The 17,637-nt window shown below is 42.6% G+C and overlaps 4 protein-coding genes across 4 annotated transcripts; 2 read left to right on the top strand and 2 right to left on the bottom strand.

Moving 5' to 3' along the window:
* Positions 1-4,194: 4,194 nt before the first annotated feature.
* Positions 4,195-6,474, top strand: TRIVIDRAFT_123423 (uncharacterized protein; the record flags this gene model as incomplete). The annotated part of the gene is made up of 4 exons (XM_014098597.1): positions 4,195-4,714; positions 4,984-5,789; positions 5,842-5,937; positions 5,977-6,474. Coding segments are annotated over 4 exons (1,920 nt in total), but the record flags the coding sequence as incomplete, so codon positions are not given.
* Positions 6,475-9,406: 2,932 nt separating this feature from the next.
* Positions 9,407-9,880, bottom strand: TRIVIDRAFT_19251 (uncharacterized protein; the record flags this gene model as incomplete). The annotated part of the gene is made up of 2 exons (XM_014098428.1): positions 9,407-9,637; positions 9,710-9,880. Coding segments are annotated over 2 exons (402 nt in total), but the record flags the coding sequence as incomplete, so codon positions are not given.
* Positions 9,881-15,365: 5,485 nt separating this feature from the next.
* TRIVIDRAFT_138653 (uncharacterized protein) lies at positions 15,366-15,913 on the top strand (the record flags this gene model as incomplete). Its single annotated transcript, XM_014098596.1, has 2 exons — positions 15,366-15,673; positions 15,736-15,913. Coding segments are annotated over 2 exons (486 nt in total), but the record flags the coding sequence as incomplete, so codon positions are not given.
* A 347-nt stretch (positions 15,914-16,260) lies between these two features.
* Positions 16,261-17,325, bottom strand: TRIVIDRAFT_216477 (uncharacterized protein; the record flags this gene model as incomplete). Its single annotated transcript, XM_014098595.1, has 1 exon — positions 16,261-17,325. The coding sequence occupies one exon, from the start codon at positions 17,214-17,216 to the stop codon at positions 16,296-16,298; it is 921 nt and encodes a 306-aa protein (XP_013954070.1).
* Positions 17,326-17,637: the final 312 nt, after the last annotated feature.

Here is a 17,637-nt window from a genome sequence, read left to right as displayed (position 1 = left end):
TTCAGCATTGAACCAAATTAATTCAGTGTCAACGCCACAAGTGGAAGCGCCGGAATCTGGTTTTAGGAAGCGATTACCCAGCGCGGGTAGCGGCTTAAGTGGCAACAGCTTGATCGCAGCTTGGTTCTTGCGCCGCAGTCTTGCATTGAGGCATCTTTCAACAGCTCGCGATTGACCTGTAAATTCACTGTATAGGTGAGCTGTCCTCTCCATGATAAGTTTTGGTAGCTCGAGGAAGTTTTCTGTATTGTTGTTCAGTGTAAGTTGGTATTGGGGCTCGTATGGTCACGCCTCTCTGTTACGCACCTAGCATATAGACTAATCTGTTGCTGAGAGCCTGAAATAACATCTGTATATCTGATACGAGCAACCTGGAAGCGGTATCTAATACCTTATTAACAATGCATATTCCTATCTATAATATCGATAGATTCTAGGTTAGTACTGTGCGATTGCATTCTACCCAGGTTAAGTCGCTCACATGGCATTCCACCGCCACCGAAAGAACTTGCTGAGTCAATTCTGCTTCATCCAGAAATTTCCCATCAATAGTCATTGCCTCAGAATTGAAATCAAGTCTTCGCATCCGACCAGAGCCCGTACTATTGCACAATAGGGTTCGTTGCACCAGATACTTGGCATAGCGTTGGATTATATCGCCATGTGGCAGTGCTGTAGGTCTTCAGGTTAATGTCCATTACCGACGCAAAAATTAAACTGCCCATACCGTTCACGGAGAAACAAGGCGACAAGATATATAAGTGTCTAGCAAGATAGTGCACTATGTCGCCCGTTGAATCTTCTTGCATTATATAATGCACAGTTGTCAATGCCTTCAGTGCATCAACCCACTCAAGGCTACTCAGATGAGGCTCCAATGCTGTGAACACCGTGCTTAATCTTTTGTCTTCAACATGAGTAGCCTCGATAATACGCTGGATGCTTTTTCCTTCTACCCACTCATCCTATCGCAGCGGTTATAAACAGTTGACTGTCAAGGAGTTAGGATGGGCAAATATAGTATGACTAACCTCACCACCGGCGGTTTCCCTGAGCGATTGGACAAGTGACCGTAACATACTTTTGGCAAGGATGGTACTGTATAGTAAAATACCTCTAAGCTAGGCTAGATGACCATGTGAGATCGTGGTCGGACAATGGGCAGCATATAAACTATAGTATGTACGGTAAGTGCTGTCCCGTAGACCGAAGCGTACACCGTGGCTAGCTATCTAAATCCGCCGACTATTCATTCTTATAGAGATTGAGGCACTATTTGACATTTGGACTATTAGAAGAGATTATATTAGGGCACCTAACCCATTCCATATTGTAGAAGAGGAATAAGCTAAGAGGCTTCTGTTATATACTGCTATGGACAATAGTGAAAAAGAAAAATACACTATTGGTACCCCAAGTGACGTCTGGAGAATATCAATTGGTAGACGCTCTGTGTTTATTACCGAAAAGACGTATAAATCAATAAAATATTTAAAGGAATACCGAGAGCAAATGTTTAAGGCTAAAGAGTCTCGAAAGACAACACAATCAGAGGTTTCAAGTGCTGAAAACCTGGATGCAGGATTTGGGTTAGCGTGGTCGTTTCTGGCCAACGTAGCCGAAAGGGAAAACAAGACGAGGGACACAAGGACTGAACTGAACAAGGCCTTAGAAACAGCTGAAGAAAGTTTGAAAAAGTGCAAAATGGAAACTATGGAAGCTATAGCAAAAATTCTGCCGCTCTGAAAGAAAGAGAAAACATGCGTAAGGTCAGGATTGGCGCATTGTCCACTTTTGGCCTACTTGGTGACGTAGCGGTAGAAGTGCATAACCTGCCAGAAGTTGACAACTAGCCTTTTCTCCAACAAACGGCTGCTAGGTAGTATGTGATACTGTATGTAGGATCACAGTAGCTGAAAATTTGCTTGAAGAGAATTACTCGATATTAAATACATACTGAGAACCATAAGAAGCTTTTGTCTCTGTGATTTAGGGACAGTAAAATAGCCAGAGGCCAGACGTCGTCACTCGAGGCGCGATCATCCTCCGCACTGGCCAGACAAACATATCTTCTAATTCTTCCCTACCTTATTTAATTGTGGGTTAAAGCGACGTCATGGATGTTCTGCAACTGCTTAACCCAGTTCCACCTCTGGAGACCCCGCTTCGATCACGACACATATCAGCAAAAAAGGGAGACCAGCAGCAGGTTACTCGATTCATACATATCTCGGGATATCATGTACCATTTCCAGCGGCTATAGACAGCTCGAAGCAGGCGATAGAGTACCGACAACGCCGAAGGAAGGCAGGGAGAAACTATCGCGAGAGCAAGAGGCTTTTACGAGAAGAGCTTGCCCGTACACAACAGCAGCTTGAACATACCCAGCGGGTGAACAAATATTATCAAGAAGAGGTCAGCCGTCTTCAGGAAAAGTTGGAATTGTCTGCGGGAGATGCAGATGCGAAGACTCATTCCACAGGTTGCCATGAACAAAAGTCTCCGTCTCCTTTACCTCCATATACAGCGAGAGGCTTCGAATGGAAGCAAGATATGGTTGGTAGACCAAAGCAGTCAACGGACACAAGAAACGGCAACAATTGCCATTAAGGAGGAGGGGCATACGGAAAGGAAACTGAAAGTTTTCTAAGCCAATCGGAAAAACCTATGTCAAAGTTAAGAGCGGCATCTACATAGGGCCCATCGAGAAATGTATTAAAATATATAATATAGTATAGTTAAATCAACATAATACGTCAACAGCAATATAATTTACTTATTTTATATATATATATATTTACAGATAGGCCTAAATGTGATTTTTATGAGGGTTAGAACTTATATTTCGCAAAATAGACTATGCCCTTTAAATTGAATTAATGAACAGCGGACCGTAAATCGGAGGTGCTGCTACCAGCAAAATTGCCTGAATCTGAGATTGCCAAAAGGCTAATTTGATAGATAATCCAGATACAGCCTCGGCTTGCGTATAACCAAAAATAAGTAGCCCATTTCGTGAAGAGTAGACCGACTAGAACTACAAGCATCACTGCCGATAATATTTGGATAATCCTTATGGCTGATTTAATAGTTACCTGGGCTACCTTAAAAATATATCCAAGGCAAAGACGAATGTATCTCCTTGAATTTGTGACGCTTGTGGAGGGCGAGATATTAGATAAATCCTCTAGAAGGTTCTTATACTGTGCCTCGCTCCGACGTTGCCGTCGTGGACGGCCCAGTTTATTTTTCGGGACAGTTGTGTAATTCATCTTGTATGAATCTTAAAACTGCTGTCACTTGAACGATTAAAACATTAGAGATCCCAGTGTTTGGGAGAACGCATTTATACTTTAAACAAATAAGAGGTTGACAAAAATAATTAGCTAGTTCCTGACAGTTGGACATTCCGGTACTGCCTGCTGGGGTCCATAATCTGCCACTTTCTGATAGGGGCAATAGGGATGGTATCCAATATTTACTGCATTTTGGAGGAGAGACTAGAGCATAGCGCAGCACTGTAGCTCCGCGACTTTTTAATCTTTTTCATAGGATATACAATATCCTTGACCACAGGCTTATATAGAAAGCCAAAGCTGCTTAATAGTAGATAATTAAAGGGTTTATGGTACAGTGGATTTCGGCAGCTACAGTGTAGCAAAATTTATGAGGAGGAATTATTCGATTTTGGCTACATGCGGTAAGCGCCCCACTCCCCCAGCCACATATTTTTCTGTAACTTCTCTGGGTCAACCAGTAAACTTGCGAGGGGCGTTGCTGGAGAACGTTCGATCAGGCGTTACGAATGGTTCGCGTAGTGCAAGGGACAACAAATTCAGCAATTTTTTTTGTCTTTATGTACTTCCTCGCCTTTAACTTACTTATGATAATGTCCTGAAGTTCGGTGCGTTGGATCTTCGATAATCTAGGTGCCATGTATTCAACTGGAATGACAAGATTCACCACGTTTCAGCGCATCCCAATCTCGCGACGTGGTATCTCCGGGAAATAGATATTCCGGTCATCCAGTTTCCGCCCAATCGCTGGACTCCCGCACCGCGTCCTAATTTCTAAGCTTTTTGCTTGGAGTTTCTCCAGTGTCCCACGAAGAACACAATATGGCTTCTCCGACCAAGAGAATCTCGCCTGAAGGAGTTCCAAATCCCATACTTGCCAAAGTCTTTACAGAAGATCTCCATAAAGGCTTAGAGGCGGTCGCTAAGAGCCGCGAGGAAGCTACCCCAGAACCTACTTACTCGACTGACAATTTCGAATCACACCTTCAGTACCAAGCGGAATTACTACGAATGCATTTCACACCCCTTGAAGCCGAGAAGTACCGACAAGGAATACCGGTCTCAAAATACTGGGAGTGTGAAGTACAACTCTTTGGCGATATCGCGAATGAACTTCGAGGGCACCCGCGGAAGACGGAGGATTGGAGGAATCATGCGATACTCCTCAAGCGCTTCCTGATCTCTTTGGGGGTTCCCGAGGACCAACTTGAGCAACGGCGACGCTCTATTAGCGACCAACTATACTGGCAACATGAATTAGATTGCTTAAAGCGGGCGTCAAAGCGTCATGAATACGAATTGAAGAAGATGTGGAAACAACAACACGATCAGCGCCAGAAGCGGGTGGGCCATCGATCAGTGCAAACGAGGCAGCCACTCTCGAATTCCTTAACACAAACAGCCGACCATATATCGAGTCGGACCAGATCAAAAACAGCCGACCATGTATCGAGTCGAACCAGATCAAAAATTCAGCCAGGAGGGGTGGCTAAACGCGTATCATGCAATAATAATACTAGAAGACGATGATAGGGCCCTCGGCGCTACGCCTTGCGATTCTATTGGCCTGTCAACATCAGCAGTGATGGGGTATAATAATGTCCATCCCCGCTTCCTGGCGCCGTACTGTTGCCCACCCACACTTAGACATTACAGCTTCCATGATGTCGACCACCACGTCTGCAGACCTCACCAACGTCGTCCTGTTCCTTGCCAACTTCAAGGGCGGTTCAAATACAAATATTATCGATTTGTCGGGCAATAAGGATTTTGCGTTCAAACCTCCTAGTAAGGATGCGGACCCGAATGCAGCATGGCTGGGCGATCTCTCAGAAGAACCTACACCCCCCATTCTTTGTCTCAAATTTGGCGAGAATATGTTCTCTTCAGAGGGTTGGGTCGGAGGCTCGGCGTCAGACACCGATGTTGCTGATGTTCAGCTCGCGCCAGACAATAGCACTGGCGTAAGCAGGCGACACTTCCGAATCGACATCAATCCGCTAACATGCCACCCAAGAGTGACGGTTTTGTCGAGGAATTTACGACTTCTCATTGAAGGTAATCGGCTTCAACTTACGGAAAACGATGACATAGAGATTAGAAGTTCCGCTATCTTCGACCTGGGCGCTATAAATTTCCATGTCTGGCGCCCAAAGCTCACACTTCTCGAGGCTAGAGCATATCGTGAAAAAGCTATTAAATTTAGTGAAGAAGCCGTGGACGCGCTTCCCAAATACATTCCCTCTCTCAAGAGCGCCCCTGAGACGATAACCTCTAATGTACGGTATGGTCCAAACGACAAGGTCTACGTATATCAGGGTGACAGTGGTAAAGGGGCCTCGGCTTCGGTTATGGCGGTAAAGGAACTAAACTCGGGCAAAACCTTTGCTGCCAAGGAGCCATACTATAAAGTATCTGACAACGCGGGGAAGAGAAGGGATCGGTGGGAGATGCTAAACAAAGAATATACATGTATTCTTGGCTTGGATCACGTAAGTGTACACACAGTTTGGTGTAGCTAGCGTATATTGACCAAAATATTAGCCTCACATTGTGAAGGTTCACGATATCGTGCTAGCGCAAGATGAAACGGAACCTCCCTGGATGATCGAGGATCATATTTCGATCTGCCTCAACGATGTAAAAGGCTTCAACGATGAAGGCTTCGACGATGAAAAGCCCGGCATTCCAAAACTCACTTATAATGACACTATTAACGTAGCTACTCAACTTCTCAGTGCTTTAGCATATATACACTCTGTCGACATTATACATCGTGATGTAAAACCGAGCAATATCCTCATGGAGGGTACAACGGCTATACTCGGAGATTTCGGGGCCGCACAACGCTGTGTGCAAGGAAACTTGGATACCTTTACTGGGTCACCGATCTATTTAGCTCCAGAATTTCTTGAGGAGCAGCGAAACTATAATAACAAGGTCGACATGTTCTCCTGCGGAATGGTTCTCCTTGAGCGTCTTTCTAAATGGGATCCCCAATCGGACTCGAGATGGCCAAGCAATGCGCTAAACCGTCGTATGCATAAGCAATGGATGCGTCAGACCGTGTTACCGCACATTTCGGAGTTGCCAGAGGATATTCGGCCGCTCCTACGCGGTCTACTTCGTAGACGGCCTGAGAAGAGATGGTCTGCGCTCAAGTGTTTAGAATGGTTGGGTTACGCCAAGGCTTCCGGCGACGAAGGTATTATTCGCCCACATACCAACCCAAGAGACGCCGATCAAGAAACAATTCAACCAGGGGATGCCAATAGCGTTACGCCTGAGAGACGCGCTAGTGAAAGAAAACGGCCAGCTTCCGCGGCACTAAGTGATCCAGTTGAGAGATATATGGCTCGCCAGCCACAATTTGGAGAAGCGTCGCCGCTTTGGCTAGGCTTACGGCCTCCAGCCCAGTCACCAGGGTTGAGACGACCTCCAATCGAGGTACCATCTTCCCTGGTTCCAGAAGCACCTTTTGCTACTCAACCACCTCCACGTCAATCACCAGAGTCAAGAGGACCTCCGAGCGAGCTGCCATCCACTCTAGATCCAGAAGTACCCTTTGTTACGCCGGCGCCGCCATCACCGCGAGTTGGCACAGCACTAAGTCCAAATCATGAGCAGTTCTCGTACTTACCCAACGCCAATGATTACAAAAGAGCCTCATTTCCTAACGCTCCACCACAATCCCCGTCCTGGGCCCCAACACCATATCAAGATGAGGGCGAATTCCCTGTCTTGGGGGATGACAATGAATACTCCACGGAAGAAAACGACCATGAGCTACTGAATGATTGGGACGAAAGTGATAGCGAAGACAAGGACTAATAAAACTCCCAGTGCAGCAAACCCATTCGTAAATGAAACAGATATCTATAACCTTGGGTTACTGTATCAAAGGACAAGGTGTTCTTCGCATAGGGGTTGCGGGATCTATGGGTAATAGTTTCATAATATCTTCTGACCCGGTGGACTTAGAGGCGAGAATCAGAATATAGCAAATAAACGGTAGAGTAGTATTCCGGAAGTCTTTTATTCTAACCCCTAAAGTAAACGGTGGCAAGCCTAAGGCAATTAATATTATGTGGTGTTTTTTCCACCGTTGTTAGGTAAAAAGAGGAAGTTGTATTTGCTCATAACTAGATCAAGTTCAAAATGCAAATAAAGAAGGTACTCCGTATTCATAAACTGTGAGCTATGGCAAGCAGAGAGAAACGAAACGGTATAACTGGTGGAAAATATAGCTACTCTATCACGTGAAGACCATTCCTCCAATTTGATTGGACGGCGGCACTGCATGCTGACAGTTAGTCATGGTAGTGGGATAGGTTTACAAATGTGCTGTGCTAGGGAGAAAGACTGAATAGGGCATCCTTTCACGTGTTATATATCTGCTCCATTCACGCTTCTGTATCCTCTCAACATCGTATCCCCTCAAATCTGAACTGTTGCGGATGGCAGGTCGCAAATGAGAGTTGCTGGGATGAGGATCAGCAAATGTGGGCCTATCTGTCTTAGGGTGGCCCGAGCGCTGCCGATAGAATCGTCCCAACTTCCCCGCTTTAGATATTTCAACATTTCAGAATTTCACCTTTATACAGTCCTCCTCACACCATCGCACACGGGATCTTATTAGCTAGTGCCTCATGACTATGGATCGAACGTCCAATGCTCATGATAGACCTAGAAACTCCGGTGAGCCAGAATCGTTCAATGATTTATGTATCTAGCTTACCAGTTAGCGCCGACTACTGAAGAGAGTTCCGGAGACCAATCGAAATTGCTATTAGACCTTTTCAGTGAGCCAATTCTAGGGCCTCTAGACAACTTGTTCTGCAAATTGGTATCAAAGGGGCTTTCCCATACTCGGGATATAAACACTTATATCGAAGCGATCAAGCTCTTCGTCAACATGACCGGACCTGACAGAGCAAAATACTTTGGCGAATTGACAGGACCACACTCTATGTGTTCATTTTCGTCAGCGTGGAACAAAACACATCCTACAAAACATCAAACTGGGTCTAAAAGGCTTTGGCCATGCCCTAGTTCATGGGATTATATCCCAACGAACGGAGGCAAAGGGTTGGTGTACTGCGGAAATGGACCTTTAACGGATGGCTTCATCGAGCTGCTTGTTGGGCCTGTTATCATGGATTGCAGAATGTGGCGCCAACTTATATTGTGGCTGGCTATATGGTTCTCGTCGGATATGAGACATTTAATAGGGTGTTCACGTTTGGATCGAGAAAGTTCGCCCTAATGCCTGGTGACGATGGTTTACTGAGCCAATTCTATGACTTACCTGGAGCCGACGAGGCGCAACCGCAACCGCAACCAAACATTCAGCTTTTAACTGTGTGGAACGACTCAACATATCTTGCAAAGCATCCAGCAGGATGTTCACGGTTGGAACATGTCATCTTGATAAATGACGTCAACCTTATATTTAAACCAGGTGAGCCCAGTAGCCTTACCAGAGTCGAATTGGAGCGCTACCTTAGAACGGCCTACAACACCCCTCAGCAACCAGACGACGAGGATATAATACGACTGTATAAAAATTGCCCAGAAAAAATACTCCCTGGTTTGAGAGAGCATTTATCAAAACTCGACCAGTATATGGATCGTACTCTAGACGAGGACGAATGGAGGAACGGTGAGGGGGAACGAAAAGCAGAAGCCGGCAAATTGCATCATGTATTCAACTTCCAGAGACTGATAGGATTTATTAAGTCAATGGAAGCTGTGCATGCGGATGGAATTAATTAGGTCAGGGTGATGCTGCACCGGTATGGTAAAGAGGTGGATACGAACGGGCAACTTTAGGCGGTGGTTGTTTCATGAGAACAAAGATAGAGACTAAGTTACATAGGAGAGGAACACGAGTGTGGGATTAAGTTGTTGAAATATATGTTCAATAGGCCTAGCCTATTACTATTACACGGCCAGCGTAGCCTCTCTCTTTATGCACGCGTAACAGCACCTCAGCAGTGCAAGCTAACAGGGCTATCAATTCACATCTTGACTGAAAATGGGTCTTTATTGATATTATCTTTATCTAACCAGCCCGTGACGCCCATTTTGCCTTGCAATGTAACTACTGTGAGTATGCCATACGACCAGGAGACTGGTATTGCTCGGATACCCTTGCTGATACCTGCTGCTCTGATTCCTTCTCATTTTGCATTAACACACAGCAAGTGCATGCGCATGACCTACAAAAGTCTCCAAACCAGCTTCCCTCAAGATGGAATTTCTTACGCATAAGCTTTCGTTGCATCATAGCTGGAATACACTGAAGGCCTAAATGGGCTGCAAGGGCAAAGACAATACACTATGGAGCCGAGTTTATGAATTAATAACTGCCTTGTATCCTTTGAGGTAAGTACTTGAGATAAACACTTACTGATGAATTGCAGCATGAGTAGTCATCCAGGCTGCCATATTTAACTCGGTGCTGTGTTTTGCCATACGTTATACAGGGACAACACGTGGTGAGAATGCATAACCCTCCAGGGCTGCAGCAACTAAAAAAGTCATTTGCCCAAGTCGAGGCATCGCTAGTAGTTGCTCTTTGACGACTAGACATATTGATAGGCTTATGTCGTAAATAAACAAACGTATAATAAGTTATGACTAAAAAAAGGCCATACAGTGTTGTATCTTGAGTTTAAAAACTAAAACCGAATCTTTTCTGAAGTTAAACGGGGATTATAATGAGTAATATGTACATAGTCTTAATTCTAAGACTTACTCTTTTCGGTTGCTTTGATTCATTCTAAATCTGCTTTTATTAGCCATATGTATTATTTTGGAGCAGCTATAATAGCATGTTCTTGGAAGTTTTCTCTTTCTGGAATAGGTCGATACATATGTACAGTACATACTGTGTACATACACTATGTATACGACTGAAACTCGCTACTTTGTTCCCTAAGAAGGGAAAAGGGAGGGGTCGAAGAGGAAAAAGTAAGGGCCATAAGTTGATCAAGGGCATTATTCTGCTAATTATTAGCATCTATTACAGCACTTAGACGTTTCCTACATAATACTGTACTCTATCGACCAACTCGGAGCCACAGGTATTTACAGTGTATGTAACATAATGGGGAATTTATCCTTAAAGAAACGTGTAAGCTGTTGGTTAAAGGGAGAAAATAATATAGTAGTAGAGGAAAAGAAGAGACGCGCAGTACCCACTGCTGAGGTTAACCAGAGGAGTATCCCAATATCTCCTGCTCAAGATTCTGTTGTCAATATTACTCGAGAGGTGGGAAAGCTTCGGTCAGATCTAAATCACTTCCAAACATTGTCTAATGAGGCCTTAATGCCCCTGCTTCCACTTATTGAATCACATTGTAATGGCTTAACATTGGCTGTACAACAATGTAACCAAATAATAGAGCAAGCCAATGCACACCGATATTCATGCAATTATCCCAAGCGAGATAATCATTAACTTCTAGGATCTACATCCAGGAACAAAACAAGCGACCCAGTCACATACGCTAGAAATCTAAGAGAAAATATTATAGGTAGTGTGGGCACTGTAAAGCTAGCTAGAACACATCTCCAGTCTAGTTCAGATGGTAGCTAACTGGAATCTAAACCGCCAATCTAAAAACAACAACAACATACACTTTATAAGCCTGAGTTTACGTGATCGTGAGCCTGCTGTTTTGGTCTTTTTTTTTTTTTTAGATAAAATTGACCGTTATTCTCATCTTAATCTCAATTCTATGCTTGAATGTTCGAATACGCAATCTACCACTAATAAAATTACGCATTTACAGAGTCATCTCCTAACTTAGACCGCTACGGCAAAGCTACGCAAAACTTTGTCAAGGCTGTATTAAGTAGAGATAGAGGTAGTAGTGTTACTGTATCAAATAAATAGATATAGCAAATATTTAAGGTGAGCGACAGTAGTCGAGTTTCGATTTAAAGGGAGGTTATTTAGATTCGTAGCTGAATAACTAGAGCCCTGTTTAAAGATTAAAAGTTGGTTTTGCTAAGCTAACCGTGGCTTCTTAGATACACTTTCTGATCCTGATTCCCCCCCTTTTTGCGATGGCGCATCACCAGCACCGCTCGCGAAACATTGAGAGTCAAGAGAGGCGTTAAAAGTTGACTCTGAAGATGTTTGGCTTAATATCAGTTCGGAAGGCCATGGCGTCTGCGGCCTAGATGGAGGAGGAATCAGAGAAAGATCACCGCAGGCCACCGTTGGTGTGTCTCTGTAACGCTCTAAATTGTGCTCGAGCGCGCGAATAAGCTCTTGCTGCCCTTGGAGAATATGATCATGTACAGTCCGATTCGCCGCAATCCTATCCCTTTGCACTTGGATATTCTGTAATATTCGGCGAAGTCGGTGACACTCTGACTTTCCATCTTCAACAGATCTCTGGGACTTGTCTACAGAAGAGTTAAGCTCCTGTAAGAACGCGACGAGCCAACGAATTGTGTGGGGGTCTGGCGATGCCATTATGGTGTATGCTTTTACACCTCATATATTTCATATGGCGTTAAGCTTATACATAAGAATTTCTTAGTTTATTAAACTTATCCCATAGACGTACTTATGCACAGGTCGGTTTTTATCTTCCATGGATGCTGCTAGCTTAAAGTCGACAATTGTCCTGGAGTATCTTCTGCGTGGTAGGGCCGGAACAAGTATCCACTTTCATTGATACGGCTCTCTCCTCCGCAGAAACGGTCCCTCTCCTTAGCGGAGCGCGACTGCCGGAGGTTGCAAGGTAAAAGTCAATTTCCAGCTCTGCTACAAATACTCTTTATCCAAAGGGTACTTATTTACTTACAATCTGAGCAATATGTGACATGTTCTGTAGCTCACATTTGGTAAATTGGATGATCATGAAAATCGTGTGTACATACACGAATGAAGACACGTGTGGGACAAATCAAACCTTCTTAATGTAATATATATATATAGAGTATTTATGTATCATTTGTCTCTTTTCCATTGATAAAATTATATATACTTAACACCAATCTCTATTCAATTCTAGACTTGTGTTACAGTACTGAGTAGCTATATTAAGTCTTCGCATTTGCCCAGCACTCCCCACACAATGGCTTATTTTCCTAACCCTCTTCATTCACTGGATGGTTTGGATAATGTATGGATTGACTCGAAATTGAGTCTAAAATTTAAAAACAGGACAGAACTGTATATAACTCTCACTAATGCCAGGAAGTGGAATGATATTTGCCACATTCTAAATGATATTCCAGAGAATGACATTCGCAGCCTTGCAACTGTCCTAAATGACTGCCCCCAATGGGCACGAGTAATTGCGTTAAAGCAACTGAAAGCCACACACACTGATTGCTACATAAAGTGTATGAGCGCTATATCCGAATTCCAGATAAATAAAGCCTTTTTCGACCCAGAAAACACATTTCCCTGCGTTGCTACTGATCAATTCTTTAATTGCTTTAAAGAAGGAGATACTCTGGTTTGGTCGCATTCTCAAGACTATTCAATCTATCGCACCCTTACAGAAACTAATCAGATGTCGAAATCGGAAAACAAATTAAATATCGCAGCCTACGCCTTGAAAACCTCTGTTATTCTTGATTGCATAGCAGATCAATCAGCACCCTCGGATATTACTAATCTTTTGGTGGCAATTGGACACATTCCTACAAATAGATGGAGGCGTAAATATATGAATCTCTTTAGGCAATTACCGGAACATTGTGAATGGATTGAGCAGATGAGAGGAAAAGAATACGATATAATGCTAGTAGGAAGTGATGTTAGAAAGCTCGGACTGCATATATCGAATTCTTTAAAATATCCAATTGATGTTATAATAGTTTGGCTTGCAGTTGTGCCAGCTACCCAATACTGGCGTAATCATAACGACCAAAGTATAATGGATGCCTGGAGGCTTTATTCTAATGGGAATATATATCTAGACGAGCTAATGAACGATGACGAGAGGGCTAATATTGTTGGGGAGAATGGAAGTATTCATATAAGTAAGTGGTATCAATTGTATGGCTCTCACCGAGATTTTGAGCCACAAAACAATATGTTCGCTACGCCAACAGGAATAACGAACGAGAGATATCTTGAATATGCAGCGCTCGACATGCAAGGATACTATTTATCAAAGTCAAACTGGGCTTACACTCGTAATGCAGAGATATATCCTATCAAAGTACTATTCTATTTGGGAACAGAATATAGACCAGGGAGTGGTACACAGCTTGCAGTGGCACGTTTTCACCAGGAAATGGTACAACCTTGGAGGCCCAGATCATTCCATCCACCTTTAATAACAGATAGTAGAGGGAGAGAGGCGCTATTATTATACTATTATAAATTAACCGATTTGGAGTTAAGATCATGCCCACAGACAACAGGATTGGTAGAGAATTCAGGGGACAGCATTGTCTTACATGTCAAGTTGGATAACTCACTTATAAGAGATATTTCATATTCCATTCCATTAGATATAAAATATAGGCCATAAATGCCCTCCCTCTCTATTCTTCCTAATATCTGCCCATTGACCTAGGACATTCCGCCTCCTAATTAGTTTTGCCAATGTCTACACAATGAGAGCTTATATATAACTCTGGCTCCGGTAATACATTTGAGATTGCGAAGCGGTTCATCAGCAGGTTCCACAGGCTGCTATACCGAGCTTAGATTTTCATTTTCATCGGTTAGTGCTAATTTCCCGGTTTTACGAAATATATCCCAACAAATAAAGGAGTCAGATCTGAAATGGGGATGAAAAGAAATAAAATATTATGCTTATACCGTCTTAGCCTAACTACTTTAATTAATTTTCGTTATTGCACTTAATACAAATACAGTTAATAGACAATGTAGAGGATTCTCTAGGACTAAAATTTAATAAATATACAAGCTAGTGCAATAAACATATGCATAATAGAGCCAGCGAGACCACAATACATCTCTTTACGGTGGATTGTGCCTCTTTGCTCAAGTTTAGTTACAAAACGAAAGATTTCTAGCGCACAACCGGCAAATATAATAATCAATATCCCAGATAATAGACTTAGTCCCGCAGAAATAAAGCGAATCATCGGGATTTTCTTTACAAGAGTATAGGTAACAATAGATACTAAATGAAACACAAGTCCAAAAATAAGAATTAATTCAAGTGACGGCATTTTGGTCAAGTAATCGCTCAATGCCTCTAGTGGCGGAAACCGTTGAGTTATGTCTTCAAAACTCGTCGATTCAATCGGTAGATTTTTACATTCTGTGTGTGGACCGTATATAATGCATGCGGACTTTGTGCCAACCGAATAGCCTTTTGGAATTTGTGTCTCAATAGAAGCTATTGCACTTCGTATTTGAGATGGCACATTATTTACGATATCTGTTGCTTTGCTCCCAATTTGGGAGACAGCATTGGGAAGATTCTGTGGGATAGAGTCGGGGATACTTTGCGGAAGAGAAACTGACAGACCTCGGTGAAACAAATCGAGGTTAAACTTCAACAGTTGTCAAAATAAAGATAATTAATTTTAAAGGAGATTAGGACATACCATAAATTTAACTAGTCCTTCTGTTTTACGTGTGCTGTTAGACAATATTGTACACGCAAAATAGAGTATTAATATAGTTGGTATAAAATATAAACACACACAAATAAGATATTTACGAATGTCTCTCATAATTATAATTAAAGATATATATAAAACGCAATATATAAATAAGAAAGACAGTATGCCGTAGGTTTTCTTAAAAGGAATATAAATCAATATATACATACACATATAACAGCTAAGGTCTACTATTGGATGCTATAATCTAAAGTAAACTTTAGGATAATTCAGTATATACTACAAGATTTAAATAAAGGTCAAGAATAGATGAATTACATACTGTAAGAATATAAATATAATAGCTATATTAAATTTTATGCGGTGCTCTTCTCTATGATAGAGCAGGAAACAACATGCTTTCAATATGTAAAAACAGTGAGTCGGATATTAAACTAAAACAAGAACCAGAACCAGAACCAGATACATTGAGTAACAATGGGAGCTTATCAAGATATGAAGAGATGATACTTGAAATTGATCATAATATAAAACCTTATTATTTTATTCTCTCAGGGTTCTGTTCCTGGTTACTGTTAGCAGGATTTCTCGTATCTCCATCTACATACGCCTCAGTGCAGCAATCGGATGCACTAGATAACTCGGGAAAGGTTGGGGAATCTATCATCCATGTTGTTCGAAACGTTCCTCTTATCTATATTGCCTCTTTTGCCTGTTTGAGCGCTACAATAGGCATGGTATGGCTCTGGTACAAATTTCGTTCCAATCACGTCTGGACAAGTCGTTATCTAATTGTGTAAGCCAAATTCACTCATCTCTTATTCAAACAGCCAGTTTCATAGTTTAATATTTTCGAAGTCCTACGTTAATGCACTCAGCAGTAGGATTAGGGTCAGCAATTCTAAATATTTATAGTAATCAACATGGTCAATGGTCCATAACTGCTATAATTACAGTAAGTATAGTAGGAGTATGGTTTATAATATCCAGTGGACTTTACATAGTATATGATTTTATTATTCTACCGTATCTAAAAGAGCTAAGGGGCATAAGAAGCTTTTAATAAAAGTGCTAAAGCTAGAAATAGACAAAGATTATTCACTCAGAATAAATTCTTCTTAGTAGCTACTACATAGTAGGGTGGAAATACAATAACTACGCTCCGCTATAACTGTTGACTACAAGGTGACCTCTGACCAATGTGTCTCTACGGATCTCGTAAATGTGTATATAAGAGGGCCTGCCCCCGACTTCACAACCAGATAATTAAGACCTTCAATGAATATAACATAATACCCAACTTTCAACTTAACAATAACTGTGCCCGTCGCTTTGGCAGTACTTATTATTTAGCCTTGAATTGAACGTACCAAATTTCAAACGCTCAAGCAGATATCACGTCTCTTACTATTCTAAAATTAAAGCACTAATCCTTTAATATCAAAGTAATCTGCGATTCTTTTCTCCATCTCGTACTCCTCATTAGACCCGCGCTTATAGCTTCTTCCTGTGTATAGGGAACCTTCGAAGACTTTCCTGAGAGAAGTGATAGTAAACATATTGTTCAGGTCCCAGTTGTAAACATCCTGAACTCTCCATCGGCCAGACAAAGCAGCTTTAAAGTAGCCTGACCAAAAACACAGAACATCTTGGTGGATTTCAAGCCTTTCGCCGTCTTTCTCCAAAATAACTAATTTACACTCGCTTTGAGTATATCGGAGACTCCTCGAGACTATAAGCCGACAAATTGGAGAAATTTTAGCAGAGGCAAGCAGCTCCAATCTTTTTTGCCGTGGAATCATGTTCAAGAGGGTCGAATCTGTCACAGACGCTCCGTCGAATAATTCAGAGAAAACGTCAATACCAAGACTGCTGAGTGAAGCTTCCTCTCCACCATATGCATTATATAACTTCTGAGTGAGCTGCAATGCCTCATTGGATGGCACCATGCGTTCGACCCATAAGGCGGCGATTCTGGGGTCATGGCAGATATTTCTTGTTTGACTATGAGCGTTAAACGCTTCTTGGATAAGCTCCCATGCTTGTTCATGCTGGCCGTGTGCTTCATAGCCCTGCACCATGCGCTCGATCCATGGGACGATTTTCGGGTCATATAGATAGACTCCCTTTTGACGAAGGGCGCTAAATGTTTCTTTGATGAGCCACCATGCTTCTTCATATTGGCCGCGTGCTTCACAGCCCTGCACCATGCGTTCGACCCATGAGGTAATGTAATCCGGATCGTGGATCCTTTTTTTTTCATGAAGAGCGTTAAGTGCTTCTTGGGTAAGCTTCCATGCTTCCTCGTGCTGGCCGTGCGCCTCGTAGCCTAGCACCATGCGTTCCACCCAATCGACCCATGGGGGGATTTTTTTGCTCTTTGGATGACTGCGATGTCTGTTTTGACGAAGATCATTAAATATTTCTTGGGTGAGCTGCCACGCTTCTTCATTCTGGCCGCGCTTCTCATAGTTTTGCAACGTGATCATGGCTCGCATCGATAACCAGGCAGTATGGCGGAGAACACAAACAAACTTTCGCAATAAACGTCAAGAAATGCGGCTAGATAATCCAAGTATCACCCCACTAGTGACACGCAAATGTGCTTGAGGTGGTGTTCGCCCGGCTTTGGTTGACTTGAACTCAGAGACTGGCAGCTTGCCGATTAAATATAAAAAAGTCCCCGCCGTCTGGCCAAGACAGCACGGCTGAACATTATTCCGGAGATCATTTCTGATGCGCTGGGCAGTGCTTTTTATA

The sequence above is a fragment of the Trichoderma virens genome (genome assembly GCF_000170995.1).
Source record: "Trichoderma virens Gv29-8 chromosome Unknown TRIVIscaffold_82, whole genome shotgun sequence".
NCBI lineage: Eukaryota > Fungi > Ascomycota > Sordariomycetes > Hypocreales > Hypocreaceae > Trichoderma > Trichoderma virens.
This window is presented reverse-complemented; position numbering and strand designations above follow the sequence as displayed.